The sequence below is a fragment of the Acomys minous genome (genome assembly GCF_964271855.1).
Source record: "Acomys minous genome assembly, chromosome: 5".
Taxonomy (NCBI): domain Eukaryota; kingdom Metazoa; phylum Chordata; class Mammalia; order Rodentia; family Muridae; genus Acomys; species Acomys minous.
Window position 1 is genome coordinate 7,485,235 of NC_140494.1, and position 17,877 is coordinate 7,503,111.

General features: G+C 39.4%; 2 protein-coding genes across 7 annotated transcripts in view; one reads left to right on the forward strand and one right to left on the reverse strand.

Moving 5' to 3' along the window:
- TASOR2 (transcription activation suppressor family member 2) overlaps window positions 1–2,621 on the forward strand; it is a gene marked incomplete at its 3' end in the record, with an annotated part of 49,641 nt that extends 47,020 nt beyond the window's left edge. For 5 of the 6 annotated variants that reach the window (XM_084783960.1, XM_084783961.1, XM_084783965.1 and 2 more), the window contains 3 exons: window positions 1,538–1,719; window positions 2,107–2,221; window positions 2,527–2,621. In XM_084783960.1, the coding sequence (XP_084640086.1) occupies window positions 1,538–1,719; window positions 2,107–2,221; window positions 2,527–2,530 (301 nt within the window). Of the gene's footprint in view, window positions 1–1,537; window positions 1,720–2,106; window positions 2,226–2,526 lie in introns of those variants that run through there. The other variant, XM_084783964.1, reaches the window with a different exon arrangement.
- Window positions 2,622–3,899: 1,278 nt separating this feature from the next.
- Window positions 3,900–17,877, reverse strand: part of GDI2 (GDP dissociation inhibitor 2) — a 31,113-nt gene continuing 17,135 nt past the window's right edge. The window contains exons 4-11 of the mRNA XM_084783971.1: window positions 15,718–15,852; window positions 14,304–14,502; window positions 13,748–13,879; window positions 9,845–9,944; window positions 7,354–7,525; window positions 5,138–5,282; window positions 4,884–4,938; window positions 3,900–4,793 (exon numbers count right to left, since the gene is read on the reverse strand). Of these exons, the coding sequence (XP_084640097.1) occupies window positions 4,647–4,793; window positions 4,884–4,938; window positions 5,138–5,282; window positions 7,354–7,525; window positions 9,845–9,944; window positions 13,748–13,879; window positions 14,304–14,502; window positions 15,718–15,852 (1,085 nt within the window). The 3' untranslated portion in view covers window positions 3,900–4,646. The remainder of the gene's footprint in view (window positions 4,794–4,883; window positions 4,939–5,137; window positions 5,283–7,353; window positions 7,526–9,844; window positions 9,945–13,747; window positions 13,880–14,303; window positions 14,503–15,717; window positions 15,853–17,877) is intronic.

Sequence of the window (17,877 nt, forward strand, 5' to 3'; positions counted from 1 at the left end):
CAGCAGTTAGAGCAAGCACTTCCTTGCTTCATCAAGAGTTTGCATGTTAATTAGCATCGATGTTGGGTGACTCACAACCACCTGTAACTCTAGCCCAAGGGATCCACAAGTGTCCTGTTCTGGCCTCTCTGGGTACCTTTAAATCCATGTGCACATGCTTACACTAACACTGACATAGAGACATGTAAATTTAAAAACAATAAAGTTTCAGGTTCTTCCTTGGTATGGTACTTAGGAAAGACAGGATCACTAACAAGGTAGGCATAGTGAACAGTGCAGAGCAGGCTGGAGGGTGTGGCCAGAAACCCACAGAAGATCGTGACAGATCCTTTTTAAAAATTGTGTATATGGCTGTTTTGACTGCATATGTGTACCACATGAATGCTGAAGCCTTGAACAATTATGAGCCACCATATGGCTGCTGAGGATCAAACATGGGTCCTCGGGAAGAGCAGCCAGTGCTCTTAACAGCTAAGTCATCTCTCCATCCCCAGCTAACCAACATTTTAGAGGAAAAGCTTAACATCAGTAATAACCATGTATTAAAGCTCAGGTACAAACGTATAGGTAAGTAAATTTAAAGAACTAAAGACAGACTTTTCTCTAGGAGGAAGAAAAATAGGATAAGTAAAGATTTTATGGAGGTGAAAAATGAAAATTCTGGCTACTGATTAGTTTCACTGAGATTAGTGATCTGACCAGACTTAAGTAAGTTAGACCTATTGCTATCAGCATGGCAACACACAATGTAATCTCAGTGCTAAGGGCAGGAGCAGAGGGAAGTCTCAAGCTAAAGGCCAAAACACTTCCCCCACTCGTAAGAAAGATGTTGGTTTACATATAATTAGTGCAGAAGTCCACTAAGACCAATGAGAAAGCAGTTGTGTGACTGCCTGAGAACTTTTAAGAACCTTCAGTTGAGAGCATGCATGCTTGAGATGGCAGCAGCTACACAGGTTGTGGCCATGTCTACAGTCCTTTGGTTTTTGACACAGGGTTTCTCTGTAGCCTTGGCTGTTCTGGCCTCCCCCTCCAGAGTGCTGGGATTACAGGCATGCGCCACTGTGCCCAGCTCAAGTCTATATTTTTCAAAGGTGGTGGTGTAATAAATCAGGACCGTGCATGCATGTTGGCCATTATGCCATGAAAAAGAACATCAAGAAAAAAGGACAGGCTCTTTGGGGGGGGGGGGTGTTCTTAGAGTTTCTCTGTGTAACCTTGGTAGACCAGGCTGGCCTCGAACTCAGAAATCTGTCTCCACAAGTGCTGCCATTACAGGTGTGCACCCAGCTCCTGGCCAAGTGTTTTAACACAACTAGTTTAAGTGGAAGCAGAACTAGAAAGAAGACACTAGAAAAAGTGACCAGCACCCACATTGGGTGGTTCAAACTGCCGGAACTCCAGATCCAGGGGACCAGACACCCTCTTTCCTAAGGCCACCTATACTCACACCTTGCCCACAGATACATGATTTTAAACGAATGTTTTGTTTCTATGAAACCAAGAAAAGCTACTAACATTTCTTTCTATATTCCAGGGTAGATTCAATTGCACATAAAAAGAACTTAATTCTGAAATCGTATCAGAGTGTAAATATCATTGAATTGCTTCATTATCACAACTGTGACTTTCCATCATCAACAAAAGCTGAGAGTTTGAAATGCTTGCTAAATCTTCAAATTCAACGTATCAGTGCTAGGTTTGCTGTCTTCCTAACAGGTAAATTTAATCTCAGCTCTAATCATTACTTAGCTAATGCTAAAACAGGACCGCTATAGAAATATCCTTCCTGAGTAGTTACTGAATGCCTTAGATAAACGGGAGTAGCACCTCTAGCTGGTCAAGTGCAATGTGTTTTCACAGAAGTCCAGTATGTGCAGAGGATTACCACCAAGGAGTGATGTGTTTCTCTAGTTAAGTCTTCTAATCACTGTTCTCAGGCAATACACATACTTTTCTACTTTTACCACATCTCCTGTGAGCCTTATCTGGGCTGCCTGGTTTACCCTCCACCCCCTATGCCTCTGCCCTTAGTCTTAATTTTTCTTCTCATTTTAATGAATTCTGCTACCTTGACATAGTTTTTTTTTTTTTAATCTGTTACAGGCAAGCCCACAGTGACCACAGAAGTCTATGAGAATAATGGAATCCTTGTTACAGATGTAAACTACTTCACTGAAAATATACAAAAGATAGCAGCTCCATTTAGGAGTAGCTATTGGTAAGAACTGTTAGTAAAACTCCCCTCCCTCCCCATGAAAGCTGGAGTTAATGGCAGTAGCCACTGCCACTGATGGAGAGAAAGTGTTCAAAATCTGCTCTTAAAAGTTATTTTCTTTTGCCTGTGATTATCACAAATGAGACTGACCAACCTGCTTTACATTAGTCCAGTCATGTCCCTTGCATCCAGCTTGGGTTGACACGGGAGACAGTATAATGTATGATGCATAGGACTTTCCCACTAGATACAGTTGTCCCAGTTGTATTTTTTGGTCATTTTTTCTTACCAATTTTGTATTCCTACAGGTGACTTTGGAGTTAAGACGAGATATGGAGGACACCAACAATAAATTTAGTGTTTTCCTGGGTCTGAAAAACTCGAAATACATACAAATAATCCTGATTTGAAAAATCCATGTTTCGTTTTTCATACTTGCGCTAATGTCTCATTTCATCATGGACCATAGTTGCCATTAGCTTTGGGTTACAATGTTGAATATTGTTGTAAAGTATTTTCAGTCTACATAATAACGCCTTCAGAACTGTAAGTTGAGCTTAATGTTAAGACCTTCACGTTTACTTAGCTAAAGCAAAGTATTTTTTTTTTTTTTTGCGTGCTGTTTTTGCGTGTGGTCAGAGGCTTACGAAGTGCATGTTTCGAAGGTTTTACCACACTATAGAAAGTATAATCTGTAATGGTTTTGTTGTTCTATAAGAAACACTACAAAGAAACAGGTTTTTCATAAATGACAAATTTATACACTTTTCCACTCGGGTTTTTTTTAATGCACTACAAAAATCAGTCTGAGGAAGAAATCATTTATTTATGATATTAGAAATTTCTTAAGTCTTTAAAATACAAACAAGAAAAAACCATTTGTACACTATCTATTTGGAACAAAGACTTTTATACTAGTTTGGGGTTTTTTGTTTTGTGTGGCGTTTTTTTTTTTTTTTTAAATAAAGACAATTAAAATGCAGTTGCTCATGCTGTGATTTCAGTGTATGTGCAGTGCCTCGGCAAGATTTAGGCCACTCATCAGAATGCCTTTAATAAAATCTTTGGGGTTCTACTTTCTTCACCTAAGGCTTGCCCTTTAGTAACTCGTGCTTTTTGCTTCCTAAAGCCAAGGACACTGAGCTGCATGATGCAGAAGGAAAGCATTAACTTGGGTGGTAGAGGCTCTCTGAATATGGGCAGCAGAGCTGAGGTCAGGAAGTAGGAGGAAGGTGGCAGCAGCACCAATCTGACTGGTCTAGAACGTGTAACTCCACCTCTGTACCTGCTACTGCAGGCTGTACTCTTAAACCATGGACCAGAACACAAGCTACTGGTTTCAGCACAGAAATGAGGGAGGACAGTGGGAAGGACAACTATTAAGATCACCAATGAACCTGCTAATTATAGTAAGAATAAAATGTAGCCGGGTGGTGGCGGCGCACACCTTTAATCCCAGTACTCAGGAGGCGGAGGCAGGTGGATCCTTGTAAGTTTGAGGCCAGCCTGGTCTGTGGTGCAAGTCCAGAGCTGCCAAGGCTACACGGAGAAACCCTTTCTCAATAACCAAAAGGAAAAAAAAATGTAACTACTCATAGTGAAGCCAGGGAATTACTCCCAACCAAATCTAGTGTGCTGTGGTCCTCACAAGCAGGACATGAACAGACAATACGAAAAGCAGTGGTTTCCAGGGTTTGGCTTTATTTTGCAGTACAGAAATCATTTGGAGCCATTTTAAGACAGACATCATTGAAATCGAGGCTCTGTCAAATCAATACTGCATTGCAGCTTGGTCCATTGAAGAAGCCATACCTGGGATAAAAGGTGCTTCTATATTTTACCTGCTTTACCGTGAGGTTTCTTCGTCCTTTCTCAGCAATTGTAGTAGGTTAAAATACTGCCTTCCTCCGAACAACTCCTAAGTCTTAAGTTTGGTTAAGAGTTTATTACCCACATAGACAAAACGTGGCTCTACTATTTTGGGCCCTGCTGTAATACTTGACATAACAAAATAGAGAAAACCTTGAGTGATTTCCCAAACCAAAGGATATTCAATTTAGACTCCCAGTATCACGATGGCAAAGTATATGGCTCCAGCTCTTGAGCAGAGTCATACAATCGCAAAGGCTACACTGATTAAAAGATACAAGTATTGTATCAAGTTCTCTGTCCATACCAATATTTGTTTAGAACAGCTCCTTCACTAGAAGAAATCCAGTCTGGTTAAACTGAACAGAACCAACAAATTCTGACTAGCCATTCCATGAAAACAAGTTAATACATGATATTAGAAAAGTGAAGGGAATGAGTATTCACTGGTATAGCACTCTTCAATCTCCATTTTGATCATAAAAGCAGGGCTTACAATATTGATTTCATACAATATACATTATTTAAGTTTGTCCTAATTACACAATCTGTACTGCTGTTAGTCTTCCCCATAAATGTCATTCTTCTTGCGCTTCATTTCTTCAAAGTCAAACTCAGATCCTGTCATCCTCTTATAGATATCTTTAATGTCATCACAGGTTGTCTCAAAGTGAGTGGTAGCATCATAGGCACGGGAAATAAAGATCTGGAAGTAAGAATTATACAGACTTCAGACTACGTAAGGGCGTTTCCCCAATAAAGACTAGTAACATCCTTTTCACATCACCACACTCACCTGGCTTTCTGTTCCCAAATCTTTGGGTACAAAGAGGTCACTGATGCTGACAAATCTATATATGGGGAGAAACAAATCAGTATCACTGTTTTGCCTTAATTTCTAGGCCAAAAGCATAAGACTGACAAGGTGAGGCATTCTAAGGAGTCACAGCAGCCAATGGCATGGCCTGTCTTACTCAGAATTACCTGACCATGCAGCAGAGACCAACATCTGTTTTAACTTTAGTTGGCATGAATGAGCACAATACTCACTTCTGTTCAATTGGCTCCAAGAGCTCCAAAGCTGGTCTGATTTCTTTCTCTGGTTCCTTGGTCTCCACAGTAGTGCTCACAATAGCAATATACTTGCCCTGTGCTGCCACATTATGTGCAAAGGAGATCATGCAAACATAGATATCTAGAAGTAAATAACAATATATACCTTGACATTTGTAAACTTTGGGCACAAGTGAAACTCACATGGTTTCACTTCACTATAAATTAACTGAAATTTCTCTTAATCACATTATGGTTTAGATATAAAATGTCACCCAAGATAGACTCATACTTTGAAGGAGTGGTGCTCTTGACAGGTGAGTGGATGGTGAAAGTGCCAATCTCATTAATGAGTTCAGAACTGAATGGGCTGTTAGGGAATAGGGACTAGCACAGCGATTCTCAGCCTTCCCAATGCCATGGCCCTTTAATACAACCTCCTCGTGTTGTTGTAACCCCCAACCATAAGATGATTTTTATTGTTACTAAATAACTAAGCATGCTACTGTTAGCATTCAACCCCTGAAGGGACCCTAGTTCCCATGAAGTAAGCAGACATTGTTGCCACATACTCCCATTGTCACAATACTCTGCCCTGAGTCAACTGACCACACTGAAAACATGAGCCAAAAATCTATCCTCCTCTAGGGTAGTTTTCCCATAGAAAAGCTCACTAAAACCTTAAGAGACTGATGATGTATGTGACTGTAAACTGCTAAACTAGGAAATAACTGCTTCCGATATTGCTCAGATCAAATCTAGAAAACTAACTTGGATGTGTGGTAGTCTACATGGTGAGTTCAATGACAAGCACACACAACAACAACAAAAACTTAAGGTGCCACTAGAGCCTGCATTTGGTAAAGTTCTGAACAGCTAAAAGGATTTATTATTTATTTGATTGGTTTGGTTTCTCTGTGTAGCCCTGGCTGTCCTGGAATTCAATATGAGGACCAGGCTGGCCTCAAACTCAAGAGATCCACCTGCCTCCTGAGTGCTGGGATTAATTAGATGCTTACAGCCCAGTGGAAGTACTGATCTGATTTCCTCCTTTACTTATTGAAAAATTAATACTTACAGATTACAATTATTTTGTGTTTAAATAAACTGATATAATTCGTGACACTAAATTCAATGTATTTACCACTATTCTAAGTATAATTTCAAGTGTAGAAATTTTGAAATTTTTCACAGGTCTAAGAATCTGGTGAGAATCACTCAAAAACTGTCCTGCTAGGCGTGGTGGCGCACGCCTTTAATGCCAGCTCTTGGGAGGCAGAGGCAGGTGGGTCCCTGTGAGTTCAAGGTCATCCTGGTCTACAAAGTGAGTTCAGGATAGCCAAGGCTACACACAGAAACCCTGTCTCCACAATGACAGAATCAGCTAAAACACAGTGACATCAGTTGAACAAGTGGAAGCTGCCAGAGCTCATCCATGCACTCGGTTCGTTCTAGAAAGGAACTCAGGGATCCAGGTAATAGGATACACAGCTCAGATCATTTCAGTGCACTGCTGCTAAAGGACCACATCTGGCTTCCCAAACTGATCTTTGCTACTTTGTGGGTTCTTATTTTTGTCACCCTTTATCCACCCACACCCCTCCAGTTTTACCCCTTAACACTAGATAGGAGAGAAACAGGATAGAGAGGAACTTGGAAAATCTGTCCATCTCATTTCTGGTAGCTGATTTTTGCTACTTTGTGGTTTCTTTTTCCCATCTTTTATTCCCTGGTTTCACCCCCTAACATTAAATAGGAGAAAAACAGAAGAAATAAGAAAATCTCTGAATCTAATTTCTTTCCTTTTGTTTCTTCTTTGACCACGTCTATTAGCAAACCACAACTCCCTAAACAATCAACAACCACCCACCTTGCCTACTGGGGGCTCTAGTATTTATATACCCTCTGAAAAGTTCCCAGAATCCCACAATCACAGAAACTGTCTGCAGCTGGCAAAACCATGCCTCTGCTAGAACATGAGGCAAATCATGGTCAGTTGCTGCAGACAGTCCAAAGCAGCCTCATTCATACCCCTACACCTGGGATTAAATCAAAGGCACATTCTCATAATATTCCTGTGGGGTTTTTTTCTTTTCTGTTTTTTAAACGAAAACTCCAAAATGAAAGTCTTTACTATAGCTCGAAGTAAAGGCAGGATTCTGGGTGAAAACACTAAGAACGTTCACAAAATTCTGCTGTTCGTTGAAACTCACCTGACTTCCGGTTGACTTGGTTCTGTGGAATGATGATCTGGCAGGAGTTGGCATCATTGGTGTTCTTGATAGGGTGGCTAAGGATGCAGATGACTCTGATGACCTGGCCCACTTTTTCAACCCGATCTTTTACATAGCTTGGATCACAGATGAGCTGCTTACAGCGAGCGATCTATATTTAATGGGTTATTATAAAGAAGATATGGTATGAATAAATGAGAGGAACATAAAAGACATGGAAACGTGGCAGTATGTCTCAAATTTATGTATTAGAAGGTTAAGCTCTGTCCTAAAATGTACCCTGAATCCTAACGCCTGAATCCGCTAATAACTAAAATCATGAAAAACAGACTACAGCAGTCAAAATGGTGTGGTACCTGGTACTGGCACAAAGGCAGATATGGAGGTCAAAGGAACATACTTTTAAGTATGGACAAACCAATTAAGGGATAAGGAAATTCATAGACACTTCTAAAGCACACCTGTAATCTCACACTTAGATGCAGAGAGAGGATCAAAAGTTTGAGGCCAATCTGTTTGTAACTTAGGTCAGTGCATAAGACACTCAAAAGCACAGAACAAAACCATTGTGCTGGTAAAACTGTATCCATATGTTAAAAAAGTAAACCCAAAACCATACATAAAAACGTACAATTATAAAAATTCTTAAGAAAGACAAGCTGGGTGGTGGTGGCAGGTAGTGGTGGTGCAGGCCTTCAATCCCATCACTCAGGAGGCAGAGGTAGGCAGATCTAAGTTCAAAGCCAGCCTGTCCCCAGGACTGCCAAGACTACACAGAGAAACTGTCTTGAAAAGCAAAACAAAAACACATAAGGAAAAAGCTTCGTTTATTATAATTTGGCAGTGATTTTTGTAACACACTGAAGACTCACAAACTGGACTTCATGAGAAGGTAAATTTTGTATTAGTAGGTATTAAACTTTTAAATCAGGGCTGGAGAGATGGCTCAGTGGTTAAGAGTGCCACCTGCTCTTCCAAAGGTCCTGAGTTCAATTCCTAGCAACTACATGGTGGCTCACAACCATCTATGAGATCTGGTGCCCTCTTCTGGCCTGCATGTGTACATACAGGCAGAACACTATGCATAATAATAAATCTTAAAAAAAAAAAACTTTTAAATCAATTAAGAAAAGTAATCATAATAAATATTTGCAAATAATATACATGATAAGGGATTAATACCCAAAGTATATCAAGAACTGCTAAAATTCAGCAATTAAAAAAAAAGCTGATTTTAAAATGGGCAAAAATCAGACTGGAGAAATAGCTTAGAGGTTAAGAGCACTGGCTGTTCTTCCAAAGGTCCTTAGTTCAATCCCCAGCAACCACATGGTGTCTCGTAACCATCTGTAATGAGATCTAGTACTCTCTTCTGGTTTGCTAGCTCATATGCAGGTTGAGTACTGTATAAATAATACATTTTTTTAAAAAGGCAAAAGAGGCCAGGCATCGTGGCACACACCTTTAGCCCAGCAAGCAAGAGGCAGAAGCAGGCGGGTCTCTGTTGAGTTCAAGGCCAGCCTGGTCTACAAAATGAGCCCAGAAGAGCCAAGGCTCTGTTACGTAGAAAGACCCTGTCTCAAAAACTAAACTAAACTAAATGGGCAAAGAGCCCAACAGCAGTGGTGCAGATCTCAAGGCCAGTCTACAGAGCAAGTTCCAGGACAGCCAGAGCTACAAAGAGAAACCTTGTCTGGAACAAAAAATAAAAAGGCAAAGAATCTGAATAGACATTCCTCCAGAGTACAAATGGCCACGGAGCACATCACTAAGCACCAGTGGCCCCTATTAGGATGGCTAGTACCCAAAGAGAAGGGGATATCAGGACACGTTCACTCTATGAGAATGCAACCTAGGAAAAAGTAATTTGTAATTTAAATTTCAGTGTTTATATTGGTTTAAAAAGTGTGCTGTGCTGAGCCTGCAAAGTCTAAGGTCCTAGATTCTTTCCCAAGCACCACCAAAATAAACTTCAAATCACCAACTATTATTTTATAAGTTCCTAACTATTGAAATACAGGTAACCGTTTAAACTAGCTTTGTCAATAATCAATATAATGTTTTCCTTGGGCGCTTGCAAGTATTCAGAAGTCAGTCAAATCCTGACTCTACTTTTACTTCAAAAGATTACTTTTAGCCTGCCCTATGTGTCCTCATAGGAAGTAAATAATCAGTATATGGTGTAACACTGTCAACAGATGGTGCCGCCATATGAAGGCTTAGAGGCATGACAAATGTATTACAGCCACTTCTGTTTCCCATCAAAACCCTGAAATAACACAGCTGAATGAAAATAAAAAGAAGAGCAGAAAGGAAGGAGGGAGAAACAAAACCCCTATAATAAAAAGAACTTTAAACAATGAGAAAGAAGAGTGTGTGTATGTGCATGTAGCCAGGACGTAAAATCTATGTCCACACCACACCAAGTAGTTAGCAGACAGCACATTTTCTCACGAGGATAGTTATTTACCTCTCCTTCAGATTTTACGCCAACCACTTTTCCATTTTCTACAATGATTTCTTCAATTGGTTTATTCAACATGTAGGTACCTCCATATATGGCACTTAACCTAAAAAAAAAAAATCAGTTATAATTCACAATTGGTTGTGCACACATTTAATCCCAGCACTCAGGAGGCTGAGACAGGCATATTGCTGTGAGTTTGAGGCCAGCCTGGTCTCCAAAGTGAGTCCAGGACAGCTGAGGCTACACGGAGAAACCTCCTTTAAAAATCAAAAAACAAACAAACAAAAAAGAATTATTAAAATAGCCCTTCTTAAATCTAAGTGAATTATAGTACCTGGCAGTTAAAGGTGCTGGGCCATAAATAAATAAAGACATTAAAGTTTGAGGGAGAACTGTTGGGAAGAAATAGTTTGAGAGGGGTGAGAAAAAGGATAGCCCAGTGTAGACAAAAATGAAACTATTGGGTCTGGAGAGAGGGCTTCGTGGTTTAAGAGCACTGTCTACTCTTCCACTCAGGTTCAACTTCCAGCACCCACATGGCAGCGTACAACTGTAACTCTAGTTCCAAGGAAGCTGACACCCTTATACCAATGCACATAAAATTAAAACAAAACAAAAACAAAAAATACCTAAAAAAAGATAAATCTGGAAATCGTGTTAAGTAAAATAGAGACATCACATTTTCCCTCAATACATGGCTTAAGTTTGAATAATTATATGTATAGCACATAATGTAATATATTAATAACTACATATACACACAGCATGTATGACATACAAGTAGAAGGGGGTCTATGTGGAAGAAGAGGACTGAAAGGGTGAGGAAAGAACAAGAGAAATCAATGGAAAACAAAAGAGTAAAATGCCTCATTTTTTTTTTATATTAAAAGGATTTAACTACTACACATGCATACATGCATGCACATGTGCACACACAAAAAAGGGAATGATTCAATGGTAGAAATCTTGCCTAACATGTAGAAATCTTGCCTAAATCTTGCCTGAGGTCAATTCCTAGTATTACATAGAAAAAGAAAGCAGAAAACGTGGTAGAATTTATAACAAATGAACATACATCACCCAAAATCATAAAAGAAAAGCAGATGAACAGAATCTCATTAACTGAGAAAATAGTGTACTACCAAAGACCTAACATACAAGACACTGATGCTCAAAAGAGAAGGAAAATGTGATCAAATAGCTCAAGAAATAATGACCAAAAATTCTGAATTTGCCTCTTTTAAAAGTAATCTAAATATCCAAACAGCAAGGCTGTCAAAACCCAAAGAAAATCCTGAAAGCCGGATCGCTAACAGAAGAGAAAAACAATACCCAAAGGAGGAATTCAGTGGGATCAGGGACCCCTTCTCATGCAAGCCAAAACCACCCAAGGGATGCTAGTTCCAAGTGCTAAGTGAAAACAAGCTAAAAATAACAAAGTCCTTCAAAGAGAAGGTAAAATATTTTCAAATATTACCTATGTTCCACCATATCCAGCTCCAGAATTCAATTTTATGTAATTCAGTATAATAACAGCGTACAAAGAAAGCCTGCTGCCAGGTAGTGGCGCATGCCTGTAATCCCAGCACTCAGGAGGCAGAGGCAGGCAGATCTCTCAGTTCAAGGCCAGCCTGCTCTACAGAGTGAGTTCTAGGACAGCCAAGGCTGTTCGTTACTCAGAGAAGCCCTGTCTCAAAAAACGAAAAAAAGAAAACTGGTGCAATTAACTCAATGTCAACCCATTCGCAATTGAAAGTCATGATGAGAAGAGAACTGAATCTCACAAAACTGTCCATCAAACAACTATTGTGGGGGGGAAACTATTATCAGAAAATATTTAAAATTCTAAGACTGGGACAAGACAGTAATGTTTGTTCTTGCCATTTTTCTAGTCCTAGACACTGCAATGAAAGCAAATGTGGGAAGGGAATACAACACGTACAAATTTTAAGGGAAAAATCTAATCTCTGTATTCACACCTGACATTGCTGTGTGCATGGAAAATCCTACTAAGTCTATGAGAGTAACTGAACTTGTAAAACTTATAAAAGCACAGTCAACATGCAAAAATTATTATTATTTTTTGAGACAGGGTTTCTCTGTGTAGCCTTGGCTGTCCTGGAGTTGCTTTGTAGACCAGGCTGGCCTTGAACTCACAATGATCTGCCTGCCTCTGCCTCCCAAGTACCGGGATTAAAGAAGTGCGCCACCACGCCCGGCATAATTGTACACTATGTACATAGAAGCAAACAACTTCAAATACCGAGTAACAGCAGTATCAAGATAAAATACTTGTAAATTTGAAGAGTGACACAGAAAGGAATTGAGGAGACAAAATCTAAACACTGGTGTGGATCACAGGACTCAGCATCAATACAATGGAAATTTACCACAAACTGATCTGCGGACAACTCAGGGCCACTAAAAACTAGCAAGTGTGTCTAGAATTTGACAACCTGAGTCTAAGAAACAATAAAGAACTACAATAACCAAGGCAAAATTTAAAGATATATCACCTGACTTTTAAGACATAACTATAAAATTATAATAAGCGTGGTAAAGGCATAGGAAAAATAAATAACTTGAAGAAAAATTAGTCTCCAAACTTGACCTAACCACATCGTAGCTAACTCATTTCACTATAAAACCACCAAAACCACTGGGAAAAGGAACACATGTCCACGTCCACGAATGCAGCTGGGACAACTAGACACCAGGGACGATGAGGAGCTTCTGCTGTACCTCACTCATGCATCAACATTCTTTCAAGGTGAATTATAACAGTTAACTATAAGCTTCTCTTTGTGCCTTTAGGCTAAGAAAAATTTCAGTTCTCAAAATGCATTAAAATGCAGGTAAAATCAAGTTGACATATTAGACTTTGCAACATTTAAAACTTCTTATAAAAAGGAAGTATTTGTAATAACATTTGGTCTAACTACATCTAGATGACCAACAAATCAAAAACAAAAACCCAAATCTTTAAAACCATGCAAACATCTCGGACAATCACAGCACAAAATTACAAAGACCCCATGAAAAGTTGATAAATATTAGTTTCCTAGACATGTAAATTCAAGCTATAATAAGGGCCAGTGAGATGGCTCAGCTATCTCAGCAGGGAAAACTATTTGCAGGCAAGCTTGATGACCTTAAACCACATGGCAAAAGGAGAGAACAGACTCCAGCAAGCTGTCCTCTGCTCCATAGGGAAGATGCACGTGCACACACACAAGTAAGTCTTAAAATGTTTTAAAAGATAAAATTATAATGATATGTATATCCCACCCACTTGGGGTGTTATAACATAGGTTCTATCTCCATTACTAGGAAAAAAGGTATATTAAAAATAAAGCTCTTATTGCTGCGTGTATAAAAACGGCGTAAGCGCTCAGAAAAGTAGCAGTTTGTTACTTTTCAAAGCACACTTTGAACATCTGTTAGCAATACCACACGTACACAAAACACTCACATAGTAGTTTCATTCATATCAGCCCCAAACTGAAAATCTAGACACCACCACACCCATGCAATTCACGTAGTATCCTGACTCTCAGCCCATGAACACTATTAAGCAAAAAAAGCCGAAAGCAGAGGCAAATAAGCACAGTCTGTACTTTTGTATGGGGGGGGAACTAATTATGATCTATGGTTACTTTGTGGAGAAAGGAAAACACTTTTATAGTAATTGGAACTGTGATGATTCATGTCTATGAAGTGTATACACTTTTCAAAGTACTTCATTTAACTGTGTTTCATTGTGCAATAAAAATAAAAAATTAAAAATTAAATACAAATCTCAAAGACATAAACAAACAAATAGCATCTCATTATTCAGAGACATTTTTTACCTTCAGGAGTCTAAGATTTATGGCGCTATAGCTAATTGATAAAACAGGTGCTCACCTTGCAAATCCTTGTGGCAATTCTCCCAGGCCATAGAGCGGATAAAGGTATGGGCTTTTACCATATCTGGCCAAAGACTCGCTGTAAAGTTTAATTCTATTAATGGTATCACAGCAGGGCTGATCTAAGTAGCTGGGAAAAAGTAAATGAACATTAGAAAAATGGACTACTTTTTCTTGTTGATTTTAAACTCTTTCTGAAGTAATTCAAATTATTACCCTCTAATTTCTCTTAAAATATCCTAACACTAATTTGCAACTAAAACCTCTTTCTCAGAGCCAGAAAGCAAGTCCTTAGACACAAGCCCTACTACGTCTCACATTTGGATAAAATTGGAGATTCAGATGAGTTTCAAGAAAAATACAAATCTGAAGACCAAAAGTTTCTGACTCCTCACTTCCTGTCAGCTGTTGATACTAACAAATGCCTATGCTGCGGTACAGGAGCTGCACAGCTGCCTAAACCCACCTGCAGTAAAGCAGACCTCCTATCACTGCTGGCAAATATCTCCCAGCCTCTGCCACGCAAAGTCCGTGCGCCTCACTCGCCTACTTACTCATCTGTTCTGTACAGCGCAAGAGAATGGCCAGTGAAGTCTATAACGTCCTGCCCCAGATCAAACTTCTTATACACATCTCTCATGGAAGTCTTCTTAGGGTCAACACCCTCAAAAGTTCTAGGATCTTTCTCATCAAAGTTGGCAACATAAACTAGGAACTTCCTGAAGCGGCGTTTCTCAAACAGCCCCATTAAGCCTGAAAAATATTTTTTCAAAAAGCACATATTCACAATAGAACACTAAGGAAAAAATAACATGAAAGGAAACTTTAAACATCAATGTCATGTCAAAAAGTAGAATTTATATACCATGGAATCTAGACAACATGGTTTCCAGGGCACAACACTTTAAAACAAGTCATTCATAAAGTCTTCAACTTCACAACACAACTTCAGGTAACTAGTACATATTTATAGAAAAGTAGAGTTCTGTATCTATTAGGCACAAAATAAATTCAACTTTGAAAAAAATTGCTGCAGAGGCATCTATACCAATGTTCTCCTAACAATGCTGATCTACATCTCAGCCAGTTCCTAAAGTTATGACTGTTGTCCTTTCCCTCTTCTGAATGCTATGACACACTGACACTCTTAAACCTAATGGGGACCCCAGGGAAGAATTAGCCACAACTTAATTTAGATGCTGAATAAAATCTTCACTTTTAAAAAGTTATAAAAGGGCTGGAAAGATGCAGTGAGCAGTACTTGCTGCTCTTGCAGAGGATCCAGGTTCAGTTCCCAGCATCCACGCGGTGGCTCACAACCATACGTAACTCTAGTCCTATGGGGATCCAACGCCTCCTTCTGGCCTCTCTGGGCACTAGGCATGCATGTGGGACACACACATATATATGGGCAAATGACCACACAAAAATATCTTTAAAATAAATATAATGGCTGGGGTGGCCCATAACTTTAATTTTAGCACTTGAATATATATAAAAGCAGGTGGATCTCTGTCAGTTCAAAGCCAACCTGATCTAGTTCTAGGGCAGTCAGAGTTATAAACTGTGTCTTTAAAAAAAAAAAAGTATGACTGGGCATGGTGACGCACACCTTTAATCCCAGCATTCAAGGAAGCAGAGGCAAGAGGATCACTGAGTTCAAGGCTAGCATGGTCTACAAAGGGAGTCCAGGACAGCCAAGGCTACACAGACAAAGCCTGTCTCGAAAAAACAAAAAACAAAAAGAAAACAAAAAATACAACAACAAAAGAATGGTGTGTGTGTGTGTGTGTGTGTGTGCGCCAGTACTCCAAAGTTAACTGGTGTGTATCCATATAATATAAAACAGTGTAAAACAGTGCCTGGCACATAATTGGTAACTATTTATTGACTAGATAAATGGATTTCTGAGGCCCCTTTTCACCATAAAATCTCATCATTCTGATAAATAAGGTGAGAATTACTTACTAGATGCCAGGGCTTCTGCTTCAGTGGAAGGAACCTTGTAGATTTTCCCTCCCTTGTACACAAAGCTCCCTTCAATCACTTTGAAATCCATATAGCGAGTGACCTCTGTGTAGAGCAGCATCTTCACCAACTGACCTGAAAAGTCGCGTAACACAAACTGTCACACACTTCTCTACCATCAAATCAAGCAGGAGTCGCTATTAAAGCCTCCCAACTTCTTCCTAACATTGTTTAGCAACTGTTACCACAGTGATGCGGCTAGAATACACGCCTTAAGTACATGTTTATGCTCAATGTTACAACTCATAAGCTGATGACGCTTACTGACTTGGCTGTGCACAGGCCATGACATTTTGCTAGCAGTGATAAGAAGTCTGTTTTACTACAAGTGAATTCAGGCAACTTTGCACTTCTGTTTTGTGACAGACATAGACAATTCCAAATATTTCAACTTCTAAGTCAACTTAAATTTATTACAGAATATCAGTATCAGGTAGAGTAAGGACTGCAATTAGGAAGCCTAAGGAGGCTCACGTGCCAAAACAGCACATCTTTTGTGAGATGAAAGCCATTTTAAAGCTGATTTGAAAGGATAAACACAATAGAGTGGTTCTATCTTTTTTAAAGTTAGAGCTGGGGACACAACTCAGTGGAAGAGTCTAGCATGTATAAGGCCCTGTATTCAAACTGCAGAACTAAAAAAAATAAAAAATAAATTAAGAGCTAAAGTCTGAAGGGGGAGGGGAAAAAAAAAAAGGAACTAAAGCCTGAGGCATGCTGAAAACTCCTATCAACTAGCCCCAATAGTAAGACTCATGATTAAGAATTGAATATAGCTCGACATGGCACACCAATCCAACTCAGAAGGCTGAGGAAGAAGATCCAGTGGCCCATGCCACCTGGGATAAACAGAAGACCATGTCTCAAACCATGGCAACGTTTTAAGAATTCAATAGGATAAAAACACAAAATCAAAATGGGGAAAAAAAATAAATGGACTGAGTGCCAACCGACAGGCTTCTTTAAAAAGATAAATCTTCAAACAAGATAAAAGGTAAACTTCATAAAATAGATTCATCATGTATTTATGTGGTAAAACAAGTAAACAGCCAGGCAATGGTGGTTCACACCTTTAATACCCATACTTAGGAGGCAGAGGCAGGTGGATCTTTTGTGAGTTTGAGGCCAGCCTGGTCTACAAAGTGAGCCCAGACAGTCAAGGCTACATTGAGAAACCTTGTCTTGAATAAAACAAAACAAAACAAAAAACACAATAAAAGAAAATAGGACCAAGAAGAGACTTGATGCCCTATGAGCATATACAGGGTGAGGAGGTCCCCCTCAGTCACAGTCATAGGGGAGGGGAGTAAGGGGGAAAATGGGAGGGAGGGAGGAAAGGGAGGATACAAGGGACGGGATAACCATTGAGATGTAATAAGAATAAATAAAATATATTAAAAAAAAAAAAAGAAAATAGGAAGCATAGTAAGTATAGAAAGCATCATAATCAAAACCTAAAAGGAAAAGACCAATGAACGTCTTGTACAGAAAGCACACGCAGCAGAGTTGTGCAGCAAAGCTAGACTGAAAAGGCTGTTCCTGTGTCTTCAGAGGGGCAATAATCTATACAGAGTTCACTGCAAGGTGAACACAACCTAATAAACAATAAGCCAAGCACAACACTGGGGAACTCACCAATAAACAGGAAAGCTGGTAAACAGCTAAAGCTCTTCCCACTCTCTAATATACAGATTTATGTTATAAACTCAAAATTAACTTTTCAATGACAAAATGGCAGAAACAAAAATGAATACTATCAAAGGTACTGGGAAAGGCAAAATTCAAATGCCACAGTAAACAGGAGAAAGCCTTCTGAAAAAGATCCACAATTGTCTCCCAATAGTACACACAGTCCTTGCCTCCCTCCTCATTATTGCAGCCTCACATACACATTACAATACATGTGCCGAAAACTACGTGTTAACTGAAACCACACACACATACACATATATGTATTTAGTTTTTGTTTGCTTTATTTTCCCCCAGACAGGGCCTCACACTGTGAGAGCTGGTTGGCTTAAAATTCACTTGTAGCACAGGCTAGCTTCGCACATTAGCAATCCTTCTGTCTCAGCTTTCCAAGTGTACACCACTGCACCT